At 39.0% G+C, this 27,150-nt stretch overlaps 2 protein-coding genes across 2 annotated transcripts; both read right to left on the bottom strand.

The window, feature by feature from the left end:
* Window positions 1-3,903: 3,903 nt before the first annotated feature.
* Window positions 3,904-4,860, bottom strand: LOC125146663 (olfactory receptor 51Q1-like). The gene has a single exon (XM_047823388.1). The coding sequence runs from the start codon at window positions 4,855-4,857 to the stop codon at window positions 3,904-3,906; it is 954 nt and encodes a 317-aa protein (XP_047679344.1). The 5' UTR covers window positions 4,858-4,860.
* A 5,587-nt stretch (window positions 4,861-10,447) lies between these two features.
* Window positions 10,448-11,407, bottom strand: LOC125146648 (olfactory receptor 51Q1-like). The gene has a single exon (XM_047823355.1). It carries the CDS (start codon window positions 11,393-11,395, stop codon window positions 10,448-10,450), a length of 948 nt encoding a protein of 315 aa, XP_047679311.1. The 5' UTR covers window positions 11,396-11,407.
* Window positions 11,408-27,150: the final 15,743 nt, after the last annotated feature.

Raw genomic sequence — 27,150 nt, 5'->3', positions numbered from 1 at the left:
TGCCTATGGCTCTCTAGGGTTTCCCAGAAACCTTTAGTCAAACGAGAAGGACCATTTTCACACTTCCTAAGGGACACAGGTCTTTGTGTACAGTGGATTGACAGGGCTGGGTTGGTTGATCAGTAACTGGTCTCATGTTTTCAGTTTCTCTTACTTCCAGGCCTCCAATTACAATGTAAACGTTTTCCTCACCATAAACTATTCTTCTGGACTTCATCCGGCTCATCACATTGTGGTGACCTTTTTGCCATGAATTACTAGATTACATGTCCACCAATGATAGCTTCTGTAAAGTCAAGGTGACTGGTTATTTCTTACAACTGCATACACATCTACAATTATCTTGAAATAAAAAGTTTTATTTTTAAAAGTATATGTAAAATACAAGCCCAAATTTTGTATTACGTTTAACAAGCATACAATTCATCCGAACTTTGGAAACTCTGCTCTTCAAAACACGTTATTAAGAAAATGAAAAAGCAAACCAATGACAGGGGGATGATATTTACAATACGTATATCTCATAAAGGACTTGTATACAGGGTATAGGAAGACATTTTACAATATGATAAAATACAATGCAGTTAAAACCACAGTGAGATAGTACTTAACAACCTAGCATGACTAACATTTAAGTGACTGACAGTGTTAAGTGTTAGCAAAGATGTCACGTATTGCTGGCGGAAATATAAAATAGTGTGAGTGCTTTGGCAAACGACATGGCAGGCACAGCTAGATATTTACACAGGAGAAGTGAAAGCATGTATTCACATAAAAAGTACACAACATTGCTTTTTCGGAATAGCCCTAATATGAAACAAGCCAAATGCCCACCAGCAGGTGAATGGATATGCAAAATTGTGGATATCCATATGATGAAATATCACTCAGCAATAAAAGGGAACAAACTATCCTACACAGAGAGACATGAATGAACCTCAAAAACATGGGGAGCAAAAGCAGCCAGGCACAAAAGACTACTCTGGATAATTTCATTTATATGAAATTTATATACGAAAAGGGTCAAGAATACCATCTTCTGAATTTTATGAAATACACACTTCTGTATCTCAATGGGACTCGTATAGTCGTTTAGATCCTAGGCAGTGAGTAACTCATGCAGAAACATGTAACATTAGCCAAAAAAACTTTTCAGAAAGCAAATCTATTTTGAATTCTTAAACATATCATGTGATTTCTTAAGTCATGAAGACCATACACATTCATATATGCACACATACACAAATAACAGTTTTGTCTAGGGACAGGAAACAGAAAGCCTGAACAAAGAATAGGAGCAGAATTCTTCATTTAATCTTTTTTTGGTTCCAGTTAAATATTGGCTGTTGTCTGAGGTTCTGGACATAGGTGGCCATAAAATTCAGTTGATAGAGAGCTCTCATTAAGAGATTATTTAAAAGGCAGAGATAATTCTCAACAGCCACTGCAAAGACATCATGCAGAGACACAAGCAACATAAGCCTGGCTGGGAGTCAATGCATGCCTTGTCTTCCATTACTTAGCCTACATTTTATAACCCAGACAGTCAGCCAGACCATTCACTGGTCATGGAAACACTTATTTTGCCCAAGAATTTCTCTTTGTGTTTCCAAATGCATGTATCTTTATAACCGAAATACCTCTACTATCTTCTACATTTGACCTTAATTTTATAGTTCTAGAAATACAGGCCACAGGTTGGAATAGTCGATTAGGGCAACTGTAACAAAGTGCCACAGACTTGGTGGCTGAAACAACAGAAACTTACTTTCTCACAACTCTGGAGGCCTTGCACAATTTCTCACCATACTGGTTTCCTTTGAAGCCTGTCTCCCCTGGCTTGTAGATGGCAATCTTCTCCCTCTGTCATCCCATCGCCTTCCCACCATGCTTGTGCTGATGTGTGTCTTACTTGCCTCTTCTTCGCAGGACACCACCCATATTGCACTAAAACCCATCCTAATCTCATTTTAATTTAATTTCCTCTTTGAAGACCCTATCTTTACAGTCACATGCTAAGATACGGGGACTTAGGATTTCTAAATATGAATTTTCAGGGGCCACAATTCAGCAATTCAGCCTATGACACTGATAGATCTCACTGTCCTGAATTGAATTTTGTTCTGTCACCTCCACCTCAAAAACCCACCCTCCCACCCGGGAAAGTCTTGAGAGGGAAATGGTAGCATCTGTGCATGTGGACAATTACCATTTAACCCCCCTGATTCTTATTCTCATGGAGTTGAGAACACAGATGCTTCCATAGATGTTCCCATTCACAATCCAGAGTGTAACTTTTTGGAAGATAGATGGAGAAAACAATTCCTATAAACCTAGCACCTTGGTGATACAAGCCCATGTCTTCTACATACCACGTTTCATTGGAAATTCTCAGCCTTGTGAGCTGGATATTATTAGCCCAGTTTTAGAAATCCAAAAAATGAATTCAGAGAGTTTCATAAGATGGTCAAAATGTCACACAATTATTAATGAAAAAAAAAAGAGATTATTAAAGGTGTCATGTGACCCTCTTCAAAACCAGGCATAATCCCAAGACTCTTTCTCCCCTCATGATGTTTTGGGAAATTCTCAAGCCTGTAACTGTCCACTGAAAGAAAAGTCTTCTTTGATCCATATTCCTACCAATTTCTTTGACTTTTTTTTTTAACATTTGGATTTCCTGGTCCTAATTTCCCCTGTTCTGAGATTGCACATGGCACCCATTTTACAATTTATTTCCCTACGCCAGCTGATCTTTGTTCCTCTGGAGAAACATGCTAAATTCTAGGTTCTGGTAAAGAAAGTGGGAAAATAAGGGGGGGAAGGATATCGGTGGAGAAAGACATCCTTTCCCCACTTGTTCTCTGCCTTTTGCTTCCTAATCCTACCCTCCCCACTACACTCCTATTGAAGCCCTGCCTATGTTGATTCAAATCTAAGACAGTCCTCATACTGGCCACCTGCACTATGGGTTCAGTAATCAGAAGCTGTGACCACAGTTATAGCTGGCTTTCTGTGACCACAGTGATAGCTGATATTTCTGAGAGAGCCAACCTGATTTCCACAAAATAATGATCAAGTAGGCCATATTCTTTCTCTTGGAACCTTTTCCAGTACAGGATTCGCCAAAGGGAACTTTCCCCTGACAGTTTGAGCCACTTTAAGGACATTAAATTTTAAAAAAACACAGTCTTCTCTGGTCAGAAAAATGAGTTCCTACTCCCCCAAATACTATCTGTAGACTTACTTGAAGTTTTAATTCTAAATATTAAAGGACCTGTCACAAGGTGAGAGTGCTATTCTAACTGTGGGAGACCTCACTATTCCACCCCAATCTTCTGCATGTGTTCATTTGACCTGCTGAAATCATGTTGATTAAATAAATCTGAATAGCTGAGCATCTTGATTTGCATCCATCCTCCCGGGAAGATTTACCACTTTTTTATTTTTTACTTTTTCGGGAGAAAGTTGGGGCGTGTCTATGAAATGGGTGAGCTAGGGCAGTGGAGCTAGAATTTACCTGGATGCCTGAGTGGAGCTGCTTTAGCAATGGGTGGTGGAGGCAACAGCGAAGGGATTCCTTCAAATGTAAGTAACCAAGCCCATGGGAGAGAAGTATATCCAGAAAGGACGATGAAATTTACATCTTATCTCAATTAATGAAGCTCACTCCACTGGCAAGTAAATGTGCTAGAATCTTATCAATTCAGATCTACATCTATTTTAGGTAGGATATGTGCTGCTAGATTCTCCAAAACAAAAATTTGCAAAAAGACAAGACAATGTCATACGGCCTTAACACAGGATGGCATATTGCTGTAAAGTCATCATTTCTCATTCTGACCATACCCTCCCCATAAGCCTGTGACTCTAATTCCTGAGTAATTTAACAAATTCGTTATTTCATCTTGAGCACATATCTCTTTGGGAAAGGAGGCAGATAATTCCCTGATGGATCTGCTTACTCTTGACACTGTAAATGATGGGGTTCATCACAGGTGGTGCCAACAGGTAGATATTGGCCATGATAACGTGGACCAGCGGAGAGGCATGCTTGGCAAATCGATGAGTCATGGATACTCCAACCATGGGAACATAAAGGACCAGAACAGCCAGCACGTGGGATAGACAGTTATTGAGGGCCCGGAACCGCTCAGTCCAGGAGGCTGTGCCCAAGATACTCTTCAGAATGAGTGTGTAGGAGAGCACAATAAGCAAAGCGTCCATCATAATAATGAGCAAACCAAGAGCAAATCCATACCAGCTATTGACCCGGATGTCAGCACAGACGAGGCGGATCATATCCTGGTGGAGGCAATAGGAGTGAGAGAGAAGGTGGGAGCGGCAGAAGGGCAGGCGCTTGAGTAGGAAGAGGGAAGGGAGAACAGCCAGGACGCAGCGGCAAATGATGGCTAAGCCGATCTTGCCAATGACTTCACCGGTGAGGGTGGAGGCATAATGCAGGGGGCGGCAGATGGCCACATAGCGATCAAAGGACATGGCCAACAACACAGAAGATTCCATAAAGGAGAATGTATGAATGAAAAATAACTGTGCAAAACATGCTTCAAAGCTGATCTCATGAACATTGAACCAGAGGGGCTGCATGACTGTGGGCAGGGTGGTGAGGGTGAGGCCCAGGTCGGTCAGGGCCAGCATGGAGAGAAATAGGTACATGGGCTGGTGGAGGGATGGCTCCTTGCGGATGACCGTGAGAATGGTGGTGTTACCCATGATGGAGATGGTGTAGAGGCAGCAGAAGGGGATGGAGATCCAGATGTGGGAGGCCTCAAATCCAGGGATGCCAGTGAGGATGAAGTAGAAGTGTGCTTGGGTGCTGTTAGTCACCTTGGACATGACCGATGAAGGTAGCTTCGTGTTGCTTTGCTCAAAGAGAATCAGAAATACGAGAAATAATCTTTGTCTTTACCTCATTTGATCTAAACTCTATTCAAACAAAGGTTCACAGTTGTTGAGTGTTAGGTAAGGACAGATTCAAGAGCTCCACTGTTACTGTTCCTCAGCCTCTCTCTGGATAGTTTGCTTCCACCCCACTCAGATTCCCTCAATAACGCAACACAAATGAAATCATGGGCCACCTCCTCATTTATTTTTTAACGATTCTGTTTTACCCTTTCCCTTTGAGTTCTCAGTGTCCTAGAATCTGCCTGTCATCCAGTCTTATCATCAGTACTGTTCTCACAGTGACTGAAAATGAAGTCGTACACACAAATGTCATGGCTAAAATCAAGTCCTTCTCTTTATTATGCGGTGTTTCTTTTCGATTTTGCCTTTGACTATTCTAACAGTATCCTCACCTGTTTCACCTGTTCTAAAGGTATCACCAAGTTTTTCTCTGTCATTCACTTTATCATATACTAAGATCATTATTCTTGATCAGCCTTCATTTCTCACCTGCCTTCTTTTTCTCATTACTTGATGTCATCTGTAACTAGGCTTTTCTTGATGCAGTATCCAAATATACCTGGAAGCCAAGGGCAACGTGCACAGGAGAGGAGAGAGGGGAGAGCCCAGATGAGGACAGCCACAGTCTGTCCTCAGTCTATGGCAGGCACTCCTCTAAGGCAATTGCCTACAATAGTTCTTTTCCACCCCTAGCAATAGCCTTCACCCCTCCTTTTTTCCCTGAGCACCGAGAGAGTGTTACTTGTGATTTCTCCTGTGTGGTGGTGCCCACATCACTATCTGCAGCTTCTTCTTTCTCTGTTTGTCTCACAGAGTAGCTCTGTTATAAAGTCCTGCAAATCTCTAGGCTGGACTGTAAGGATGTGTGGCAGGTCCCCTCAGGAGTACACGAAGAGGCATCTTGAGACCTGGGGTTCCACTGGGATGCCAAGAAGTCAGCTTTGTCCACCAGGGTCTCTGTGCCCATGGTCCCCTCATAGAGCCCCAGGTGAAGACACCACACTGAAGTATTGTTCTTATGGCTTGTTGAATTAGATTAGAAACTACATGCATGAGAAGCTTCCCCCTATCAGCATTAGAGGCTGGGGCAGAGTTTTTGGCAGGGCCAGAGAGCTGCCGGTCAGAGGAATTTTGTCCACCACTTTCAAGGTGCATTCACCTGGCAGTGAATGTGTGGAAAAACAGATAATTTTTTCTATTATGTTTATAAAATAAGTGAATGGTGAAAGCCATTTCAAACTGAAATAGGAAAGAAGATTAGTCACTTATTGGTCATTTGGTGACTCACTTCACTATCACATGAAACTAAATTTCAAATAGATTAAGTTATCAAAGTCAATCAGTAACAAGAAAAATAGAGAAAACCATGTAAGCATTTACGTAGCTCATTGCAGAGGACTCTATCCTCAGGTGTAGTAGTCAAAACTGACAAAGGAAAAGATGAGTGGATGTGAGCGCAAAATATTAAGCCTTTAAAACAGAAAATAATGAAATTTAAAAACTTCTAAAAACATGTCTAAAAAACCTACCATAGAAGGAATTGGTATTATACAGAAAAATGAAAAGTATTAATATTTATCAATACTAATACCACAATAGGTTACCAGGAAGGACTATGTATGACAAAGTTCACAACAAAAGGAGAAACACGGCTACCAACAAGCATATTACAATCAGCTTTACAAGACAGGACGTATCACGTCATCTCTCCAGGAGTCCAGTAATGGAGAGTGAGATCATAGAATCAGTGTTTAAACCTTTCAAAATAGTCAGAGCTCTTTTTATGACAACGTGCTGTGCAGATAAGGGCATAACCATGCAGAAATCTTCGTGCTTTCCTGACGGAAGTGGAACATGTACAGGTTCTGGAACACAATATGACTACAATCGCCACTTCAGGGGTGACTGTTCAGGGGCAACTGGGTGGCTCAGTCGGTTGAGCCTCTGAGTCTTGATCTTGGCTCATGTCACAGGATCTTGTGTTTGGCGGTTCCACAGATCCATCCTGGCATGGGGCTCTGCACTGACAGTATGGAGCCTGCTTGGATTCTCTCTCTCTCTCCCTATTTCTCTGCCCCCATATGGCTCATGCATGCTGTGCACACATACTGTAAATAAATTAAATAAATAAATAAATAAATATCATGCTTTAAGTCATATAATTCACTTCTGGACAGAATGGTAAGGAAATCTGGACAGAATAATAAAGAAATAATTTTAAATAAGAATAACAATTTGGGATGCCTGGGTAGCTCAATCCGTTAGGCATCCAACTCTAGATTTCTACTCAGGTCATGATCTCATGGTTCCCAGAAATGAACTTGACATCAGGGTTCTGCACAGACAGCATGGAGCCTGCAAGGGATTTTGTCTCCCCTTCTCTCTTTGTCCCTCCCCTGTTTGTGCTCTCTCCGTCTGTCTCTGTCTGTCTCTCTCTCTCAAAATAAAAAATAAATGTAAAAAAATGAAACTACAATTTTATGCTAAAAATATGTTATTAAGCCTTAGAGGTAATGGTAAAAAAACAAAAGGGACCAAATGTGTGTATGTGTGTGTGTGTGTGTGTGTGTGTGTGTGTATAATAGTCATATAAGTCCTGTAAGTATCATGATCAATAAAATAATAAATATTATGTGACCACATTTGTTTTCCAAAGATGATGCTTTAAAATTTGAGTTATAATGTGATTTAAATAGCAATTTGCTTACTTGTGTGGTTCTGTGCTAAGAGCCTGTGGGAAGTTGGCACAGAGTTATGGAATGCTGCCTGAATGCAAATGTGTGCAGTGTGTGTGTGTGTGTGTGTGTGTGTGTGTGTATGTGTGTGTGTGTGTCCAGGGTGGTGGTGGTGTACTCTCACTAGTACAGAGAGTTGTGGGTAATTAGTATAGTTTTAGACATCCTGAGTTTGAGGTGATGCTAAGCCATCCTGATAGAGATGACAATTCGGTCATCTCTAAAGATCCTGGGGAACAAGAGAATTTTAACTGGTGGATATAGATTGGAAGTTTTATGTACATTAGAGGTAATTGATGCCATGAGAGTCACTAAAATGGCTGGAGAAAAATAAGAGAAAAGGGAGGAAACAAGGGGTTCGGGGAGATTCCTGAAAATTGTGCCCCTTGACAACTGTGTGACGACGGGCATTTCACTTACTACTTTGAGCCCAAAAAACCTAACTTTTACATTTATATAATGTTTCTTTCTCCTGGGGCTGGTGTCATGGTTTAATTCCATGACTTGAATGATCCAGTTATCCATGGTTGCTGTCCCACTCCATTAATAACAATAACGATGATAATAGCACCAAGAGCAGTGCTGAAGTAATGAGGAGCGACAAAGACAGATTTTGTGTTGAGCGTTTTGTTGTTGTTGTTTGTCTAAGCCTATTATGATTATCCCCCTTTGGATAAAGGAAAGTTAGAGCCACGGGAAACATGTCATGTATGTTTTGAATGCTCTTCTGCAGGTGCCAAAGCAGGTTGTCCTCAGCAGCAGATGATTGTTGTTATTCTAGTGTATTTGTTCTTTGATTCCCAAATAAAAGTAAATGACATTTTAAGGCAAAGACATCTTTTGTAATAAGCTAGTGTTAAAGGTAAGTCAGGGGGAGTTATTGAATGTGATCCCACAACCTGAGAAAAGATGAGAGTGTAGCCCTTTGACAACTGATGTGGGCCACATCAGAAGTGAGTTGTACTCTAAAACCAGATTCAACTCACTGGTATCCTGCTTAAATATGGTGCGAAAACTGGGCCCCAGGCCACTGATGACAATCCACCGAACGTAAGAACAGTAGTTGAGGCATACCTAATAGTTAGTATGATACATATTTAAGAATTTATTACAGAGTCTTAAGAGGTTAAGGTTTTCCTAAAAGATTATAAATCTATATGCAGTTTTGAGACTGAATTCTGTCTATTCTTCAATTGTTTCTGGTACTGAGGACAATGTGTCACAATTATGTTGAGTGTCTGAAAGGTGAGAGGAGGGATTTAAAGCACAGGACATACCTTACATCTACCAGGAGAGGTAGTGACATGGCCACACCCCTTCTGTGTATACACACATGTGGTTAATAGTTGAAAATACCATAGAATAATGTACGTTAAGAACAATCAGCACACAAAATGTAGTGTTTCTTTATTTACATTGAGATCTCCTTATCACAGCCCTGGTTCCTTACCCTTTACTCATACTATTTACAGTTTTACTCAGAAAACTCCCTCATGTTCCTTTATCAAAGGTATTCTTGCAAACCTCAGGCAGTTTACAAGTGTTTTCTATTTAATATTCCTTAAAATGAGTTTATGGAGGTATAATTATGCACACTTTACAAATGAAGAACGTGGGCTTCCAAAGAGTTAAACTTTCTCAGCTCATTTATTAGTAAGTCATGGTGACAAATCAAAGGTACCCAACCCAGTAGGAGCAAGGTTTGAGCCAGCTAAGACAAAAACATCTAATTATGAACAAATCTCTGTCGTTTCAATGCATTCACACTCTTAACATTCAAACTCTTGTTATGCTTATCTGCAGAGATGGTTGTTGTTTGTCCTGCCTGCATCTACCATCTTCTCGGAGCAGTAGTTTTCTATCTCCCTGAATCGTGGTACCACCATTGAGTTTCAGTGCACTCTGCATCAAAAGTCAGTTCAACAGTTTCTTAAACCCTAAGGTTCCTGCTCCACTTTGGCTTTTGATATTTGGTGTTCATTTTTTTTCCAAGTAACAATGATCTCCACAGCGGTTTCTTTTCTTTTCTTTTCTTTTCTTTTCTTTTCTTTTCTTTTCTTTTCTTTTCTCTTCTCTTGAGAGAGAGAGAGAGAGAGAGAGAGAGCACTAGCTGGGGTGAGGGGCAGAGGAAAAGGGAGAAAGATAATCTTAAGATGGCTCCATGTTTCACACAGAGTCCAACGAGGGGCTTGATCTCACGACCCTGAGATCATGACCTAGGCTGAAATCAAGAGTCAGATACTCAACTGACTGATCCAGGAATCCCTCCACAGTGGTTTTTCTATCTTCTGTTTGACCCCCTACTGAATGAAAGTTCTCATCGATTCGTGATGATTGAGATCACATGAGCAGCTGTATTTAATTAGAAGCTGATTTTTACTTTAGGAATTACAAATAAGGACATGTGCTTGCTATAGTTTTAATAAGTCTTTTTATACAGTAGGGGCATTTGGAGTTTGTAAAGCAGCATCTTATACTTTATCACATAATTTTAGCAACACCAATGTGACGAAATCAGAACAGGGATTACATATCAAATTATATTTTTTAATACTTATTTTCTCAAAGTCATACGGTTGTGACTTATAATGTAGGGTAAAAGACTTTAGGAAAAAAACCGTAGGTTTTTTAACTTCCAGTCAAAGAAGTATTTATTTACAGCAGAAGCTTATACAATACTTATTCTTTCACCCATCTGTGGTACTTACACTTTTGATGGCAGTAGTACCTGCTCTTGACTCCTTATTATTAAATAAAATTCCTCCAGTAAACCTAAATTCCACTCATTAGTACACTTTCCTCTGGAAGAGTAGATTGAAGATTCCCTGGCGGATCTGCTTAGTCTTGACACTGTAAATGATGGGGTTCATCACAGGCGGTGCCAACAGGTAGATATTGGCCATGATAACGTGGACCAGCGGAGAGGCATGCTTGGCAAATCGATGAGTCATGGATACTCCAACCATGGGAACATAAAGGACCAGAACAGCCAGCACGTGGGATAGACAGTTATTGAGGGCCCGGAACCGCTCAGTCCAGGAGGCTGTGCCCAAGATACTCTTCAGAATGAGTGTGTAGGAGAGCACAATGAGCAAAGCGTCCATCACAATAATGAGCAAACCAAGAGCAAATCCATACCAGCTATTGACCCGGATGTCAGCACAGACGAGGCGGATCATATCCTGGTGGAGGCAATAGGAGTGAGAGAGAAGGTGGGAGCGGCAGAAGGGCAGGCGCTTGAGTAGGAAGAGGGAAGGGAGAACAGCCAGGACGCAGCGGCAAATGATGGCTAAGCCGATCTTGCCAATGACTTCACCGGTGAGGGTGGAGGCATAATGCAGGGGGCGGCAGATGGCCACATAGCGATCAAAGGACATGGCCAACAACACAGAAGATTCCATGAAGGCGAATCCATGGAGGAAGAAGAACTGGGCAAAACATGCTTCAAAGCTGATCTCATGAACGTTGAACCAGAGGAGCTGCATGACTGTGGGCAGGGTGGTGAGGGTGAGGCCCAGGTCGGTCAAGGCCAGCATGGAGAGAAATAGGTACATGGGCTGGTGGAGGGATGGCTCCTTGCAGATGACTGTGAGAATGGTGGTGTTACCCATGATGGAGACGGTGTAGAGGCAGCAGAAGGGGATGGAGATCCAGATGTGGGAGGCCTCAAATCCAGGGATGCCGGTGAGGATGAAATAGAAGGAGCCTTGTGTGGTATTAGTCACTTCAGGCATGCTTCTTGAATGCAAAATCCAAATCTGTGTGTTCCACAATAAGAATTTAATCAGTGCGCTACTACCATAGAATGAATATTTTTTAATCTTACATCTAAAGATGTGTCTGGAATTCCAGTTTTTAAAATTTATTTATTTAAATTCAAGTTAGCTGACATACAGTGTAGTATCAGTTTCAGGAGTAGAACCCATTGATTCATCTCTTATGTATAACACCCAGTGCTCATCCCAACAAGTGCCCTCCTTAATGCTCATCACCCATTTAGCCCATCCTCCTGTATTCCTCCCCTCCAGCAACCCTCAGTTTGTTCTCAATATTGTGGAATCTTTTATGGTTTGCCCCCACTGTTTTTATCTCCTTTTCCTTCCATTCCCTTATGTTCATCTGTTTTACTTCTTAAATTCTACATATGAGTGAAGTCATATGATATTTGTCTTTCTCTGATTGATTTATACACTCCAGTTTCATCCACCTTGTTGCAGATGGCAAGATTTCATTCTTTTTGATCACTGAATAGTATTCCATTGTGCATATATATATATATATATATGTATATATATATGACATTTTCTTCTTCTACACAACACTTCGCAGTTCACATTTCACTAGCCAGAGGACTAGCAAACAGAACTATGGATTCTTCCATAAATTTCTACTTAAAATAACCTTATATTCCCTACATTTAGCCAACACTATGCACTAAAATTTAGCTTTATGCTTTTTGTTGTTCTTGTAATACACTTACCAACAACACCTGTATACATGTACAGGTACATAGAAACTTACAGATACTCATTTACCACTGAATCTTCTGTCAGCAATATTTCCAAAAACCTTCTGGTAATCAAATCAAAAGAGTTATTTTAGTTCATCTAATACATGACACACAGAAAATAAGATTCTGGAGATTACCTCCTTCTCTTCAGTTGAATGGGAACACTGTGAAGGGATGGAAGTTTGGCCGTATCCAGAGGTCTTGTTTGAGAAACTATATGGATAACAGGGACAATTTTATTTGGGGTAGTAGAGTAGGAGGCACCTCTAAGGTAATGATTACAGGTTTGGTTTGTGCATGTTGAGTTTGAGGTTTATGGGAGCTACCCAAGAGACATGACAATTGGACAGATAGATATGAGGCCCAGGAAGACAGAGGAGAAATCCACCAGGAGTCTTGGGAGTCTCTGGCATATTGATGGTAGGTGAGAACCTAAAAGTTGATGTGACAATCTAGGCAAGAATTTAGGGTGAGAGAGGAAAAGGCAGAGGACAAATCAATAGAAGGAAATGTAAAATTTAGCAAATTGTGTACATATGAAAGAAAAAGCAAAGAAAACAGGAAGTACCGCTCAGGGAGGTATTGGAACACAAAGGAAGTGGGAGTCACAGAGGCCAAGAAGGTAAAGGGTATGGTCACCACAGTTTAGTGCTGTTCAGATACTCAGAAAGCACCTATTCAATTTAGGGATGTCAATGTCCCTAGTCACGTTTTGGAAAGACATTTTGATAAAGGATGGGAGAAGTAGCCAAATTAAAGTGGCCTGAAGGGTGAATTACTATGAAGGATGGGACAGTTCTGAAGACCTGTGTTCTAAAGGGAAGCTATACTGCCCTCTAGGGGGTGAATGCAGAACTGTATTCTTTGAATAAAAGAATTTGTATAACATGAGTAAATGAATAGTTACTAGTTTTGGGAATGTTCTGAGAAGGAAAGCTGTGAACTTTCTTTTGAGGAAACACACATAGCACTTAATGGGTACCTAGTATTCATGGAGTATAACTATATTCCCCGTAAAGTGTCTATAAATCTAAGAATCCCTGGAAAATCATTAAACCCAAGACTTTAGAAAATAATGCAAAATCAAATTAGGGAAAATGAGAAAAAGAAGGTGAATATAAAAGTGGAATTTTTTATTTAGAAATATTGAAAAGGTCAAAAAAATTCAAAAATTATTTCTTTGAAAGGATCGCCATAATTTGAAACCCTTTGGCAAATGTGACCAAGAAAAACCAATATATATATAGGCAAATATATATATATATATATATATATAGGCAAATATATATATATATATATATATATAGGCAAATATTAAGAAATGAAATGTAATGATAGAGCCAACTGTAGGGAAATTGCAGAGGCCAGTGAGAAGTCATCTTCTTACCGACCACCGCCTGAACAGTCCAAACTCCTCTTTGTGCTTTCTTGTTTCTTCAGTGCTCTCTGGGGCTTCTGTTCTGTGCCCTGTGGCTGAGTGTGCTTATAAGCTCACGAAGATCCCAGGCTGAAATGCAGGAGGTGGGTGAGGAAGCCTCTAGAGGGATCTTACAGGAATATGAACATTGTACCCAGAGACCTAAGGCCCTCAGCGACAGAACCAGAAAAAATAACAGTAATAATTATAATAGCACCTAACATTTACCAGGTGCTCAACCTGTACCAACAATTGAGCTAGCTGACTCACAGAAAGTTTTTGTTAGGTGACATGGGAAAGACACAGTCCATATCCTGGCAGATTTTTTCTCAGTGATTATTCTGCATACTACCACAGCCTACCTCGTTTTGAGAGGGAGGTTATGTTGGAAGAGTTGCTATTTGATGTTGATACCTTGAATATGACAAAACTCAGATTTGATATAGCCGGAAGATGTGAGGGGGGAGGTATCCCATATCTCTATTCAAAAGTCATAGAGGCAAAGCGGGATTTCTTCTTCCAGTGTCTTAACAGATGTTAGCTTCAACATTGTACTTCACTTGTTCCCCAGGAGGGCTGGCTTTCGATTCAGGAAAAAAAGGGCTGTTGTGAGTGTTACCTTGAGATAACTGACCTCAGGTTTAATGCGTGACTTGATTTACCTTCTACTTCTCTCTAGACCTTGGAAATCAGCAGCTGTTTAGATATGCACTGTGAATGCCTCCTTTGTTTTCTATCACTGAAGACAGTGTTTCAGCAAATGTGCCTTGGCTTTGATGCCTCCTATATCTGGCCTACTTGGATTTTAGGATCTATTCTGGCTCCACTCCAAGGAATATCAACCTCTACAACATTTCCACTGCCTCAAAAGGAGATCATGAATGTAGAGCAGAATATACAGTTACAAACCTGAAAATGTAGAAATCAAATAACACAGTTTGGCTGGGAAGGTAGTGTTACATTTAGGATGCAGTATTAAGTATATGATTACTCCATCTTCAGTAGTTAAGGCTTAAAAGACATAATTTAAAATTGAAAAGTAAAGTATTAAACTAACACGAATCAGTATGAAGGTAAAATGTCAAAATTGATAAAATATGGATAATACTGATAATTTTTTTAAAGAAGTTTTCTTTTTTTCTTTTTTTTAAGTTTATTTATTTTTAGAGAGAGAGCACAGGAGAGAGATAGAGAGAAGGAGAGAGAATCTCATGCAAGCTGTGTGCTGTTAGCACGGACCCCGATGCGGGGCTTGAACCCATGAACCGTAAGATCATGACCTTAGCCAAAACCAAGAGTTGGACACTTAACCGACTGAGCCACCCAGGTGCCCCAATACTGATAATCCTTGAAGTTGAGGTTCAATGAAGAATACATGGGAGTTCTTTATAATGTTCTCTGTTTTTAATTTTTTAAATATTTTTCAATGTTTTTTTTAATGTAGTATATTTGAACATTTCCCTAATAAAATGCTTTAAAATAAGAGAGTAGGTAGAAGATGGTGGTGGACTGGGAAGTTCATCAACTTCATTATTACTTATAGTAAAAGATTAGTAGATATTGTCAAAAAACAGAATATTAAATGTGTATGTTTTTGTAGGGCTCACAAGATAAGAATTGTTTTTACACTTTTAAATGACTGAAACAAAACAAAAGATGATGGTATTTTGTGGCATGTGAAAATTATACTAAATTCAGAATTTAGTATGCATATATAAAGTTTTATTGGAATACACTCTTGCTCATTTATTTATGTGTTGTCTGTGGCTGCCTTCATACTGCAGTGGCAGAGTTGAGTAGTTTTGAAAGAAGGCATATGACCCACAAAGCCTAAAATATTTACTATCTGGATTTTGTAGAAAAATGTTGCCAACCTCAGACCTAGTAAGAGATGGACATAAGAAATAAACAAATTTCAAAGACATGGAGATATAAATTTCCCAATCATATGAAAAGATGTTCACTCTCACTTATAATAGAAAGTAATTGAAATCAAATTGAGATTTTTTTTTATTCATCATATTAGCAAACCCAAATGGTTAAAATACAGTGGTTGAGAAAGGTCTGATGAAAGAAACATTTTCATAATTGCTGATGGGACAGTTAATAGGTGTGACTTATATGGAGATAAATGACAATACCGTATCTTCCAAAATTGTAAAAAAAACAAAATCTTTTACTAACAATTTAATTCCATTTCTAAAAATAAGTCAGTCAGAGAAAGAAAAATACCATTTTGATTTCACTATGGATTCACCATATGTGGAATTTAAGAAACAAAGCAAACGATCATAAGGAAAAAAAAAGAGAGAGGGAGGCAAACCAAGAAACAGACAAAAAAGATGCTTAACAATAGAAAACAAACTGATGGGCACCAGAGGGGAGATGGGTGGGAGGATGGGTGAAATGGGGGATAGAGATTAAGGAGTGTTCACTTGCCATGTTGAGTACTGGCTGTTGTATGAAGTGTTGAATCACTATACTCTATACCAGAAATTAATAGTGCACCGTATGTTAACTAACTGAAATTTAAATTAAAACTTTAAAAAATTTGGCTTACAAATGTATTTACATGTATGCAAATTGACATATAAACAAGACTATTCACTACACTATGAATAAGAAAACAAAAAATGGAAGCAAGCTAGATATTCATCAACTGGGAACTAGTAAATAAATTCCCATAGCATGTAATGTATCAGAATCAACACAGTGAAATATTATGTGTATGTAAAAGCAAATGGTTGTGCCTGGTTATGAATGATCTCAAAGATGTAAACTTATATAAAAATAGGCTAGAGGGTAGTGCACAATGTTCACTGGGAAGAAGTATAAACACACATAATTTCTTGTTTATACATAAATGCCTTTCTAAAGAAAAATGTAATACACTGAAAATATTTGTTGACTTTGGGGAGGGAAACCAGAAAAACTGAAATAGAGACTTGTAGTGAGTGTGTATATATATATATATATATATATATATATATACACACACACACACACACATGTGTATATATATTTATACACATATGTATACACACACGTATGTATTCAATAGGAAAACTCAGCTTTATGAATCTCTGACATTGCCAATAATATTTCAACTGTGTGGAGGTCTAACATTGTCAATAATATTTACACTAAAATGCGGTGACAAATAACATCAGAAGGGATTGAATGGTAATTTAAAGAATGCTAAATTCTTTGTTTATTTGAAGATGAAAGACATTTTGAATAACTTTTGACTTTGTAAACTATGTATGTTTACATTTTAGTCATAGAATAAAAGTGCAGTTTATAACTCCAATACAAATAGGGGAAATAATATTTAAAATATTTTAAATCTGATAGAAGACAGGAAAGGAAAAAAATGTGTGTAAATAAACTTTAGAAACCAGATAGGTTGAACAAACAGAATTGTTTCAAGTATTAATAATAACACAAGTATGGACTCACAGTGACAGAAACAATGGCCGGGAAGACAATAACAGGTGAGAAATTTTTCAAAAATGGAATCTAGAAAGCATGGAGATGGCCAGTAACATTTCATAGAGCAAGGAAATACAAAACCTAATTGACTACAGAGGAACAAGTGACCAAGAAACTTAGCAATTCAAACTCAGAAAGCTACCTGAGCTTGAGGCATTTGGAATTCAGGAAAGCAAGGGCATAAGACTCAAAACTGGAGATTTTGTGTGAGAGGACTCAAAATTGTGGATTTTGTGAAAATCACTGTAGGGTTAAATTAGAAGATTCGGTCCTTCTCACCACACAAGCACATGATTATCACCCTCTCAGAGTGTCAGACTGCATTTTTTATGCACATTTTTGTTAGGATATGACATTCATAGATAAAAGTACTCATGTTTTACATATATAGCTTAATAATGATCACAAAATGAATAGATCCTGTATCCTTAATCCAGATCAAGAAATAAGACACTACTGTGCCCCAGTGGTCAATTTGAGTAGGCTGTTCCATACGCACTTGAAAGGGATGTGTAGTATGTAGTAGTTGTTGGTTTCTTTTTCTTTAGTTGTTAACTAGATTAAGGTTTTAAGTCATGTTTTCCAGTTCTTTTTTTTTAATTAGAAAAAAATTAATGTTTATTTATTTTTGAGAGAGAGAGATAGCGTGTGAACAGGGGAGGGGTAGAGAGGGAGAGAGACACAGAATTCAAAGCAGGCTCCAGGCTCCGAGCTGTCAGCACAGAGCCTGATGCGGGGCTCGAACCCAAAATTGTGAGATCATGACCTGAGCCAAAATCTAACACTTAACCGACTGAGCCACCCAGGTGCCCCTTTTTTAAAAAATTTTTATTTAAATTTCAGTTAGTTTTTGAGGAACCTCCACACTGCTTTCCAGAGTGGCTGCACCAGTTTGCACTCCCACCAACCCTATGACCCAGCAATAGCACTGCTAGGAATTTACCCAGGGATACAGGAGTGCTGATGCATAGGGGCACTTGTACCCCAATGTTTATAGCAGCACTCTCAACAATAGCTAAATTGTGGAAAAAGCATAAATGTCCATCAACTGATAAATAGATAAAGAAATTGTGGTTTAGGGGTGCCTGGGTGGCTCAGTCGGTTAAGCCGCCGCCTTTGGCTCAGGTCATGATCTCGCGGTCTGTGAGTTCGAGCCCTGCATCGGGCTCTGTGCTGACAGCTCAGAGCCTGGAGCCTGTTTCAGATTCTGTGTCTCCCTCTCTCTGACCCTCCCCCATTCATGCTCTGTCTCTCTCTGTCTGTCTCAAAAATAAATAAACATTAAAGAAAAAAAAAAGAAATTGTGGTTTATATACACAATGGAATACTACTTGGCAATGAGAAAGAATGAAATATGGCCTTTTGTAGCAATGTGGATGGGACTGGAGAGTGTGATGCTAAGTGAAATAAGCCATACAGAGAAAGACAGATACCATATGTTTTCACTCTTATGTGGATCCTGAGAAACTTAACAGAAGACCATGGGGGAGGGGAAGGAAAAAAAAAGTTAGGGAGGGAGAGAGCCAAATCATAAGAGACTCTTAAAAACAGAGAATAAACTGAGGGTTGATGGGGGTGGGAGTACAGGAAGGGTGGGTGATGGGCATTGAGGAGGGCACCTGTTGGGATGAGCATTGGGTGTTGTATGGAAACCAATTTGACAATAAATTTCATATTAAAAAAATAAATTTCAGTTAGTTAACATACAGTGCAATATTGATTTCAGGAGTAGACATCAGTGATTCATCACTTACATACAATACCCAGTGCTCATCAAAACAAATGCCCTCCTTAATACCCATCACCCACCTAGCCCATCTTCCCCCCACCTCCCTCCATCAATCCTCAGTGTGTTCTCTAGTCTTAAGAGTCTCGTCTGGTTTGTTTGCCTCTCTCTTTTTCCCAATTCTTTTACATCAATTTGATTTTTAATTTTTGGCTTACTTAGTATGTCAGTTACTATGAAAGGTGTAATAAAATCTGTTCTATGATTATGGATTTATCTACTTCTTTTTGTGGTTCTGATAACTTTTGCTCTATGTGTTTTGTTCTGTATTTAAAATCTAGAAACTTTTTACCCATCTTGCGTGTTACTTACATTATGAAATGCCCCTCTTATTGCTGATAATGCTTTTGCCTTGAAGTTTACTCTATCTGATATTAAGTAAGGCTATCACAAGGTTTTTTTTAGTTGGCGATTACAAGGAATATCTTTCTAAATATCTTTACTTGAAATGTTTCTGTATCCTTATATTTTAGAGAGCTCTTAAAAGAAGACCATATAGTTTTTGTTCTGTATGACAATATTTGGCTTTTAATTGGAGTATTATCCATTTATTTTCAATAAATTAAATGATTTGAATGCATTTAAATTTGCCATCTTACCATGTATTCAAACTTACCATATTCTTTTCTCATATCTTCCTTTATATTGGATTACTTACTGTTTTATTATTATATTTTCATTTATATAAGATTTTGGTTGAATGGTTTTCAGAGAGATTAAAAGAGAGATATTTTACTTATCAAGTGTTATGGATTGAATATTTATGTCCCCAAACCTCAATATGATGGTATTAGGAAGTGGGTCTTTGAGAGGTAATTAGGTTTAGATGAGGTCATGAGAGCGAGGCTCCCATTATGGTATTAGTGTCCTTATGAAAAGAGGAAGAGAGATCAGAGATCTCTCTCTCCCCACCATGTGAGGACACAGCAAGAAGGTGGCTATCTGAAAGTCAGGAAAAAAGTCTACCAGGAGGGGCGCCTGGGTGGCGCAGTCGGTTAAGCGTCCGACTTCAGCCAGGTCACGATCTCGCGGTCTGGGAGTTCGAGCCCCGCGTCGGGCTCTGGGCTGATGGCTCGGAGCCTGGAGCCTGTTTCTGATTCTGTGTCTCCCTCTCTCTCTGCCCCTCCCCCGTTCATGCTCTGTCTCTCTCTGTCCCAAAAATAAATAAACGTTGAAAAAAAAAAAAATTAAAAAAAAAAAAAAAAAGTCTACCAGGAACCAAATCTGCTGGCACCTTTACCTTGACCTTCTCAGCTTCCAAAACTGTGAGAAATAACTTTCTGTTGTGTAAGCTAAGTCTGTGGTATTTATGACAACTCGAGCTGATTAATACATTGTCTAATTTATACTAGATTTTTACTACTTAATAGACCATGCAGGAACTGAAGACTAATTTAGTTCCACTTACCTCTCCCCATCTTCTGTCCTTCTGCTGATATGTATGTAATTTTTACTAATTTAAAAATGCAAAATATTATATTTTTTCATACCATCAGTCTTTATTTACATTTACTCTGGTATTGTTCTGTATTACTTCTTGCAGCTCCATACTCTTATCAAATGATTGCCCTTTAAGTGAGTGTTAATGGGGCACCTGGGTGGCTCAGTAGGTTAAGGGTCCTACTCTTGATTTCAGCTCAGGTCATGATCCCAGGGTCGTGGGACTGAGGCCTGTGTTGAACTCCATGCTTATTGTGGAGCCTGCTTAAGATTCTCCTTCTCCTTCTGCCCCTCTCCCCCACTTGGGTTCTCGCTGTCTCTGACAAAGGGGAAAAAAAGAGATTTCATAAAAAGACAGATTGACATTTAAAAATAAATAAATAAAAATAATGAAAAATTAAAAAAAAATTAGCGTTAGTGATGGATTCTCTGAATTTTTGGGCTTCTGGTTTTGAATGACATTATATTTCTCTCTATATAATACATATTGGCATCTTTTTTATTTCAGGTATCACTCCATTGTCTTTTTTCTTCTGTTGTTTTTTGTTAGAAGATCAGAAAAAGATGTTACTGGTTATTATTTTATTTTATTTTTAGTATTTATTTATCTGTTTATCTTTTTATTTTTCTATAATTTATTGTTAAGTTAGCTAACATACATGTGTATATGGTGTGCTCTAGGCTTCGGGAGTAGATTCCTGTGATTTATCACTTACATAAAACACCCAGTGCAAATCCCAACAAGTGCCCTCCTCAATGCCCATCACCCACTCCTCCCCCCTCCCCCATGACTCCCTTCCACCCTTAGTTTGTTCTCTGTATTTAAAAGTCCCTTATGGTTTGCCTCCCTCTCTGTTTGTAACTATACACACACACACATAGACACATACACACACACACACACACACACACACACACACACACATATATATATTTTTTTTCTTTCCTTTCCCCCATGGTCTTCTGTTAAGTTTCTCAAGTTTCATATATGAGTGAAAACATACGATATCTGTCTTTCTCTGATGGACTTATTTCACTTAGCATAATACCCTCCAGGTCCATCCACATTGTTGCAAATGGCAAGGTTTCATTATTTTTCATTGCCAAGGAGTATTCTATTGTATATATAAATTACCTCTTCTTTATCCATTCATCCATCGATGGACATTTGGGCTCTTTCCATACTTTAGCTATTGTTGATAGCACTGCTATAAACATTGGGGTACATGTGCCCCTATGAATCATCACTCCTGTATCCTTTGGATAAATTCCTGGTAGTGCTATTGCTGGGTTGTAGGGTAATTGAATCTTTAATTTTTTGAGGAACCTCCACACTGTTTTCCAAGTGACTGTACCAGTTTGTATTCCCACCAACAATGCAAGAGTGTTCCTTTTTCTCCACACCCTCGCCAACATCTGTTGTTGCCTGAGTTGTTAATTTTAGCCACTCTGACTGGTGTGAAGTGGTAGCTTAATGTTGTTTTGATTTATATTTTTCTGATGATGAGTGATGTTGAGCATCTTTTCATGTGGCTGTTAGCCATCTGGATGTCTTCTTTGGATAAATGTCTATTCATGTCATCTGCCCACTTTGTCACTGGATTATTTGTTTATTGGGTGTTGAGTTTGGTAAGTTCTTTATAGATTTTTGATACTAACCCTTTATCCTATATGTAATTTGCAAATATCTTTCCCATTCTGTTGGTTGCCTTTTGGTTTTGTTGATTGTTTCCTTTGCTGTGCAGAAACTTTTTATCTTGATGAGGTCCCAATAGTTCATTTTCGCTTTTATTTCCCTTGCCTTCGAAGACGTGTCAAGTAAGAAGTTGCTGTGGCTGAAGTCAAAGAGGTTGTTGCCTGCTTTCTCTTCTAGGATTTTGATGGTTTTCTGTCTCAGGTTTAGGTCTCTCATCCATTTTGAATGTATTTTTGTGTACAGTGTAAGAAACTGGTCCAGTTTCATTCTTCTGCATGTTGCTGTCCAGTTCTCCCAGCACCATTTGTTAAAGAGACTGTCTTTTTTCTATTGGATACTCTTTCCTGCTTTGTCGAAGATTAGTTTGCCATACATTTGTGGGTACAATTCTGGGTTCTCTATTCTATTTCATTGGTCTAGGTGTCTGTTTTTGTGCCAGTACCATGCTGTCTTTATGATTACAGCTTTGTAGTAAAGACTAAAGTCCGGGATTGTGATGCCTTCAGTTTTGGTTTTCTTCTTCAAGATTACTTTGGCTATTTGGGGTCTTTGGTGATTCCATACAAATTGTAGGACTGTTTGTTCTAGCTCTGAGAAGAATGCTGGTACTGTTTTTATTGGAATTGCGTTGAATGTGTAGATTGCTTTGGGTAGTATTGTCATTTTAACAATATTTGTTCTTCCACTCCATGAGCATGGAACATTTTTCCATTTTTTGGTATCTTCTTCAATTTCCTTCATATGTTTTCTATAGTTTTCAGCATACAGATTTTTTACTTCTTTGGTTAGGTTTATTCCTAAGTATTTTATGGTTCTTGGTGCATTTGCAAATAGGATTGATTCCTTGATATCTTTTTCTGTTGCTCCATTATCAGTGTATAGAAATGCAACTGATTTCTGTACATTGATTTTATATCCTGCACCTTTGCTGAATGCATGTATCAGTTCTAGCAGACTTTGGGTGGAGTCTTTTGTGTTTTCTATGTAGAGTATCATGTCATCTGCAAAAAGTGAAAGTTTGATGTCTTGTTTGCCAGTTTGGATACATTTTATTTCATTTTGTTGTCCAATTGCTGAGGCTAGGACTTCCAACACTATGTTAAACAACAGTGGTGAGAGTGGACATCCTTGTTGTGTTCCTGATCTCAGGGGGAAAGCTTTCAGTTTTTCCCCATTGAGGATGATATTAGTTGTGGGCTTTTCATATATGGCTTTTATGATGTTAAGGTACGTTCCTTCTATCCTGACTTTATTGAGAGTTTTTATTAAGAAAGGATGCTGTATTTTGTCAAATGCTTCTTCTGCATCTATTGACAGGGTCATATGATTATTCTCCTTTCTTCTATTAATGTGGTGTATCACACTGATTGATTTGTGAATATTGAACCAGCCCTGCAGCCCAGGAATGAATCCCACGTGATCATGGTGAATAATCCTTTTAAAAATTGTTGAATTAGATTTGCTAGTATCTTTTTGAAAAATTTTACCTCCATTTTCATCAGTTACATTGGCCTGTAATTTTCCTTTTCAGTGGGTTCTTTGTCTCATTTGGTTATCAAGGTAATTCTGGCTTCATAGAATGAATCCAGAAGCTTTCCTTCCATTTCTATTTTTTTGGAATAGCTTGAGAAGAATAAGTACTAGCACTGATTTAAATGCCTGGTAGAATTCCCTTGGGAAGCCATCTGGCCCAGGGCTCTTATTTATTGGGAGACTTTTGATAACTGATTCAATTTCTTCACTGGTTATGGGTCTGTTCAAGTTTTCTATTTCTCCCCATTTGAGTTTTGATAGTGTGTGGTGTCCAGGAATTTGTCCATTTCTTCCAGCTAATCCAGTTTGTTGACATATAATTTTTCATACTATTTGCTAATAATTGTTTATATTTCTGTGGTGTTGGTTGCGATCTCTCATCTTTCATTTTTGATTTTCTCTGTTTGGGTCCTCTATCTTTTCTTTTTGAGAAGTTTGGCTAGGAGCTTATCAATTTTGTTTACTCTTTCAAAAAATCAGCTCTTAGATTCATTTGTCTATTCTATTGTTTTTTTTTAATTCTGTATTGTTTATTCCTGCTCTAATCCTTATTATTTCTCTTCTTCTGCTGGCTTTGGGGTTTCCTGCTGCTCTGTTTCTAGTTCAGTTAGGTTGAGCTTAGATTCTGTATTTGTTACTTTTCTTGTTTCTTGAGATAGACCTGGGTTGTGATGTATTTTCCTCTTAGCACTGCCTTTGCTGCATCCCAAAGGGTTTGGACTGCAGTGTTTTCACTTTCATTTGCTTCCATATACTTTTTAAGTTCTTTTATTTCCTGGTTGACCCATTCATTCTTTAGTAGGATGCTCTTTAACCTCCATGTACTTGGAGGCTTTCCAAATTTTTTCTTGTGGTTGATTTCAAGTTTCGAAGCATTGTGATCTGCAAATATGCATGGTATGATCTCAGTCCTTTTGTATTCTGCTTTGTGACCCAGTTTGCGATTGTTTTTGGAGAATGTTCCATGTGCAGTCGAGAAGAATATGTGTTCTGTTGCTTTTGGATGAAAAGATCTGAATATATCTGTTAAGTCCATCTGGTCCAATGTGTCACTCAGAGCAATTGTTTCCTTACTGATTTTCTGCCTAGATGATCTCCTCTTTGTTGTAAGTGGAGTATTAAAGACCCCTACAATCACGGAATTGTTGTCTACACATTTATTTATGTTTGTGATTGATTGATTCATATATTTGGGTATTCCACATCAGGGGCATGAACACTTACAGTTGTTAGCTCTTCTTGATGGATATACCCCTTAATTATGATATAATGACCTTCTTCATCTCTTGTTAGAGTCTTTGTTTTAAAATCTAGTTTGTCTGATATAAGTATGGCTACTCTGCCTCTCTTTTGACATCCGTAGCATGGTAGATGGTCTCCATCCCTTCGCTTTCAATCTGTAAGTGTCCTGTCCTCAGGTCTAAAATGAGTCTTGTGTAGGCAGCATATAGATGGATCTTGGTTTTTTATCCATTCTGATACCTTATGTCTTTTGACTGGGGCATTTAGTCCATTTACATTCAGAGTGATTATTGAAAGATATGGATTTAGTGTCATTGTATTATCTGTAAGTTTTGTGCTTGTGGTGTTGTCCCTTGTCCTTTGTAGATTTTGCTGCTTTCCACTCACAGAGTCCCCCTTTAGGATCTCCTCCAGATCTGGTTAGGGGTCATGAACTCTAGTTTTTGTTTGTCTGGGAAAGCCTTTACCTCTCCTTCTATTCTAACTGATGGCCTTGCTGGATAAAAGTTTCTTAGCTGCATAGTTTTCCTATTCAGAACATTGAATATTTCCTGCCACTGGCTTCTGGCCTGCCAAGTTTCAGTGGACAGGTTTGCTACTACCCTTATGTGTCTACCCTTGTAGGACAAGGCCCATTTGTCCCTAGCTGCTTTCAGAATTCTTTCTTTATCTTTGTATTTTGCCAGATTCACTATGATATGTTGTGGCGTTGATCTATTTTTCTTTATTCTGAAGGGGTCCTGTTTGCTTCCCCAGATTAGGGAAGTTGTCCCATATAATTTGTTCAAATAACCCTTTCTTTCTCTCTTCTGGAAATCCTAAGATACGAATATTATTTAATTTCATTGAATCACTTAGGTCTCTGATTCTTCCCTCTTGGTCTAGTAATTTCCTTTCTTTTCGTCATTTTCCATAATTTTATCTTCTGTTTCACCTATTCTCTCCTCTGTTTCGCCCATCCTTGCTGTCACTGCATCTAGTTTATTTTTCACCTCATTTACAGCTTGTCTTAATTCATCATGAAACTGTAAGGTTGACTCCATGGGGGGAAGAAAAAAGTAGGAGAGTAGAAAGATAAGGAAGAGAAAAGAGAAGAGGAGGAAATAAAATAAAAGAAAAAATAATAGCAATTAAAAAAGAAACAGAAAAAAAAGAAAAACAACAACAAAAATAAAATTAAAAAAACAGACTAACATGGAAAACCTGAGAACAGTGGTCTGTTGGTGCCTTGGAGACAGTAGCTGTGTTGGTTGGTGGAGAGCGAATGACCGGTTGTGTGAGTGTCAATCTCACCCCAGTAGATGAGCAGTTACTAGTCTCTGAGGGCCAGGTTTGGCGTAAGTGGTCTGCCTCCCCTGGTAGGTCGCTGTCCAGTTCCCTGAAGCCCCACCGTGCTGATGTTGGGGAGGAAAAGGGTGACCTTCCCCCCCTCAATCTCTCCCCCTCAAAGTGTCCCAAACCATGCTGTTCAAGCAGCCTTCCCAGAGCAGTGTGGGCGCTGGTGGGCTGGTTTGTCCCACTCCACAGTCTCCCTGGGATTCAAAATCCCATGTGTGAGAGGATCCCACACTGTGGACCGAAATAGCACCACTCCACCCAGCCAACAAAGGGCCTCTGCCTGGCACCTGCAGGGTCTTTTGTTCTTGGAGCATTGGTAAACCCTCTTCTCATGGTACTTTATGGAGGGGACGGCTTTCTCTCAAGTGCACCTGTGAGAGTGTTACCCAGTCCGGGGTTGGCTCTCCTCCCCACGAGGTGCACCCACATGCATCGGTCTCCGGTCTGGAGATAGTTCAGCCACCCTGAAATCTCTGATCTTCATTCCTAAGGCTATTTGCAAAGTAGAAACTGTCTCTCTTTGTATTCTTCGTCTTCCAGACTGTGGTCTGGAGAGGTTTTTCTCTTATCCAAATATGATCCCACACTTCTACAGCCTCTCTTTCGTTTCTTCCCTAAGGGGTACCCCCCCCACACACTTCCGTGCCTACACCGCCACCTGCTTTATCTCTCCCAATCCCTAGGCACGCACCTCTGAACCGCCAAGCTGTCTCTGTAGGCGCCTAGAGAGGTTTCTGTTAGACTGTATCCTGGATTCCTGGAATTCCAAGTGTTCCGATCTCATTACTGCCGAGTTTGAGGGAGGAGGGAAATTCTGGTATCCCTACTCCTCTGCCATGTTGACTCCTCCCCCTGAAGATGTTAATTGTTTTTATTGAAAAATGGACAGATTGATTTGCAATGCTTTTTCTCTTTGTTTTAATTTTAACATGTTCTCTTTCATTTTCATTTTTCCACTGTATGAATTTGAAGTGGCTAGGGGTATATTGGTTGTTTTGTACTTTTCTTCCTTGTAGTTTATTGTGTTTCTTGAAT

Source organism: Prionailurus viverrinus, chromosome D1 (assembly GCF_022837055.1).
Source record: "Prionailurus viverrinus isolate Anna chromosome D1, UM_Priviv_1.0, whole genome shotgun sequence".
Lineage (NCBI taxonomy): Eukaryota > Metazoa > Chordata > Mammalia > Carnivora > Felidae > Prionailurus > Prionailurus viverrinus.
The sequence above is the reverse complement of the archived record's forward strand: the minus strand, read 5'-3'. Positions and strand labels throughout refer to the sequence as shown.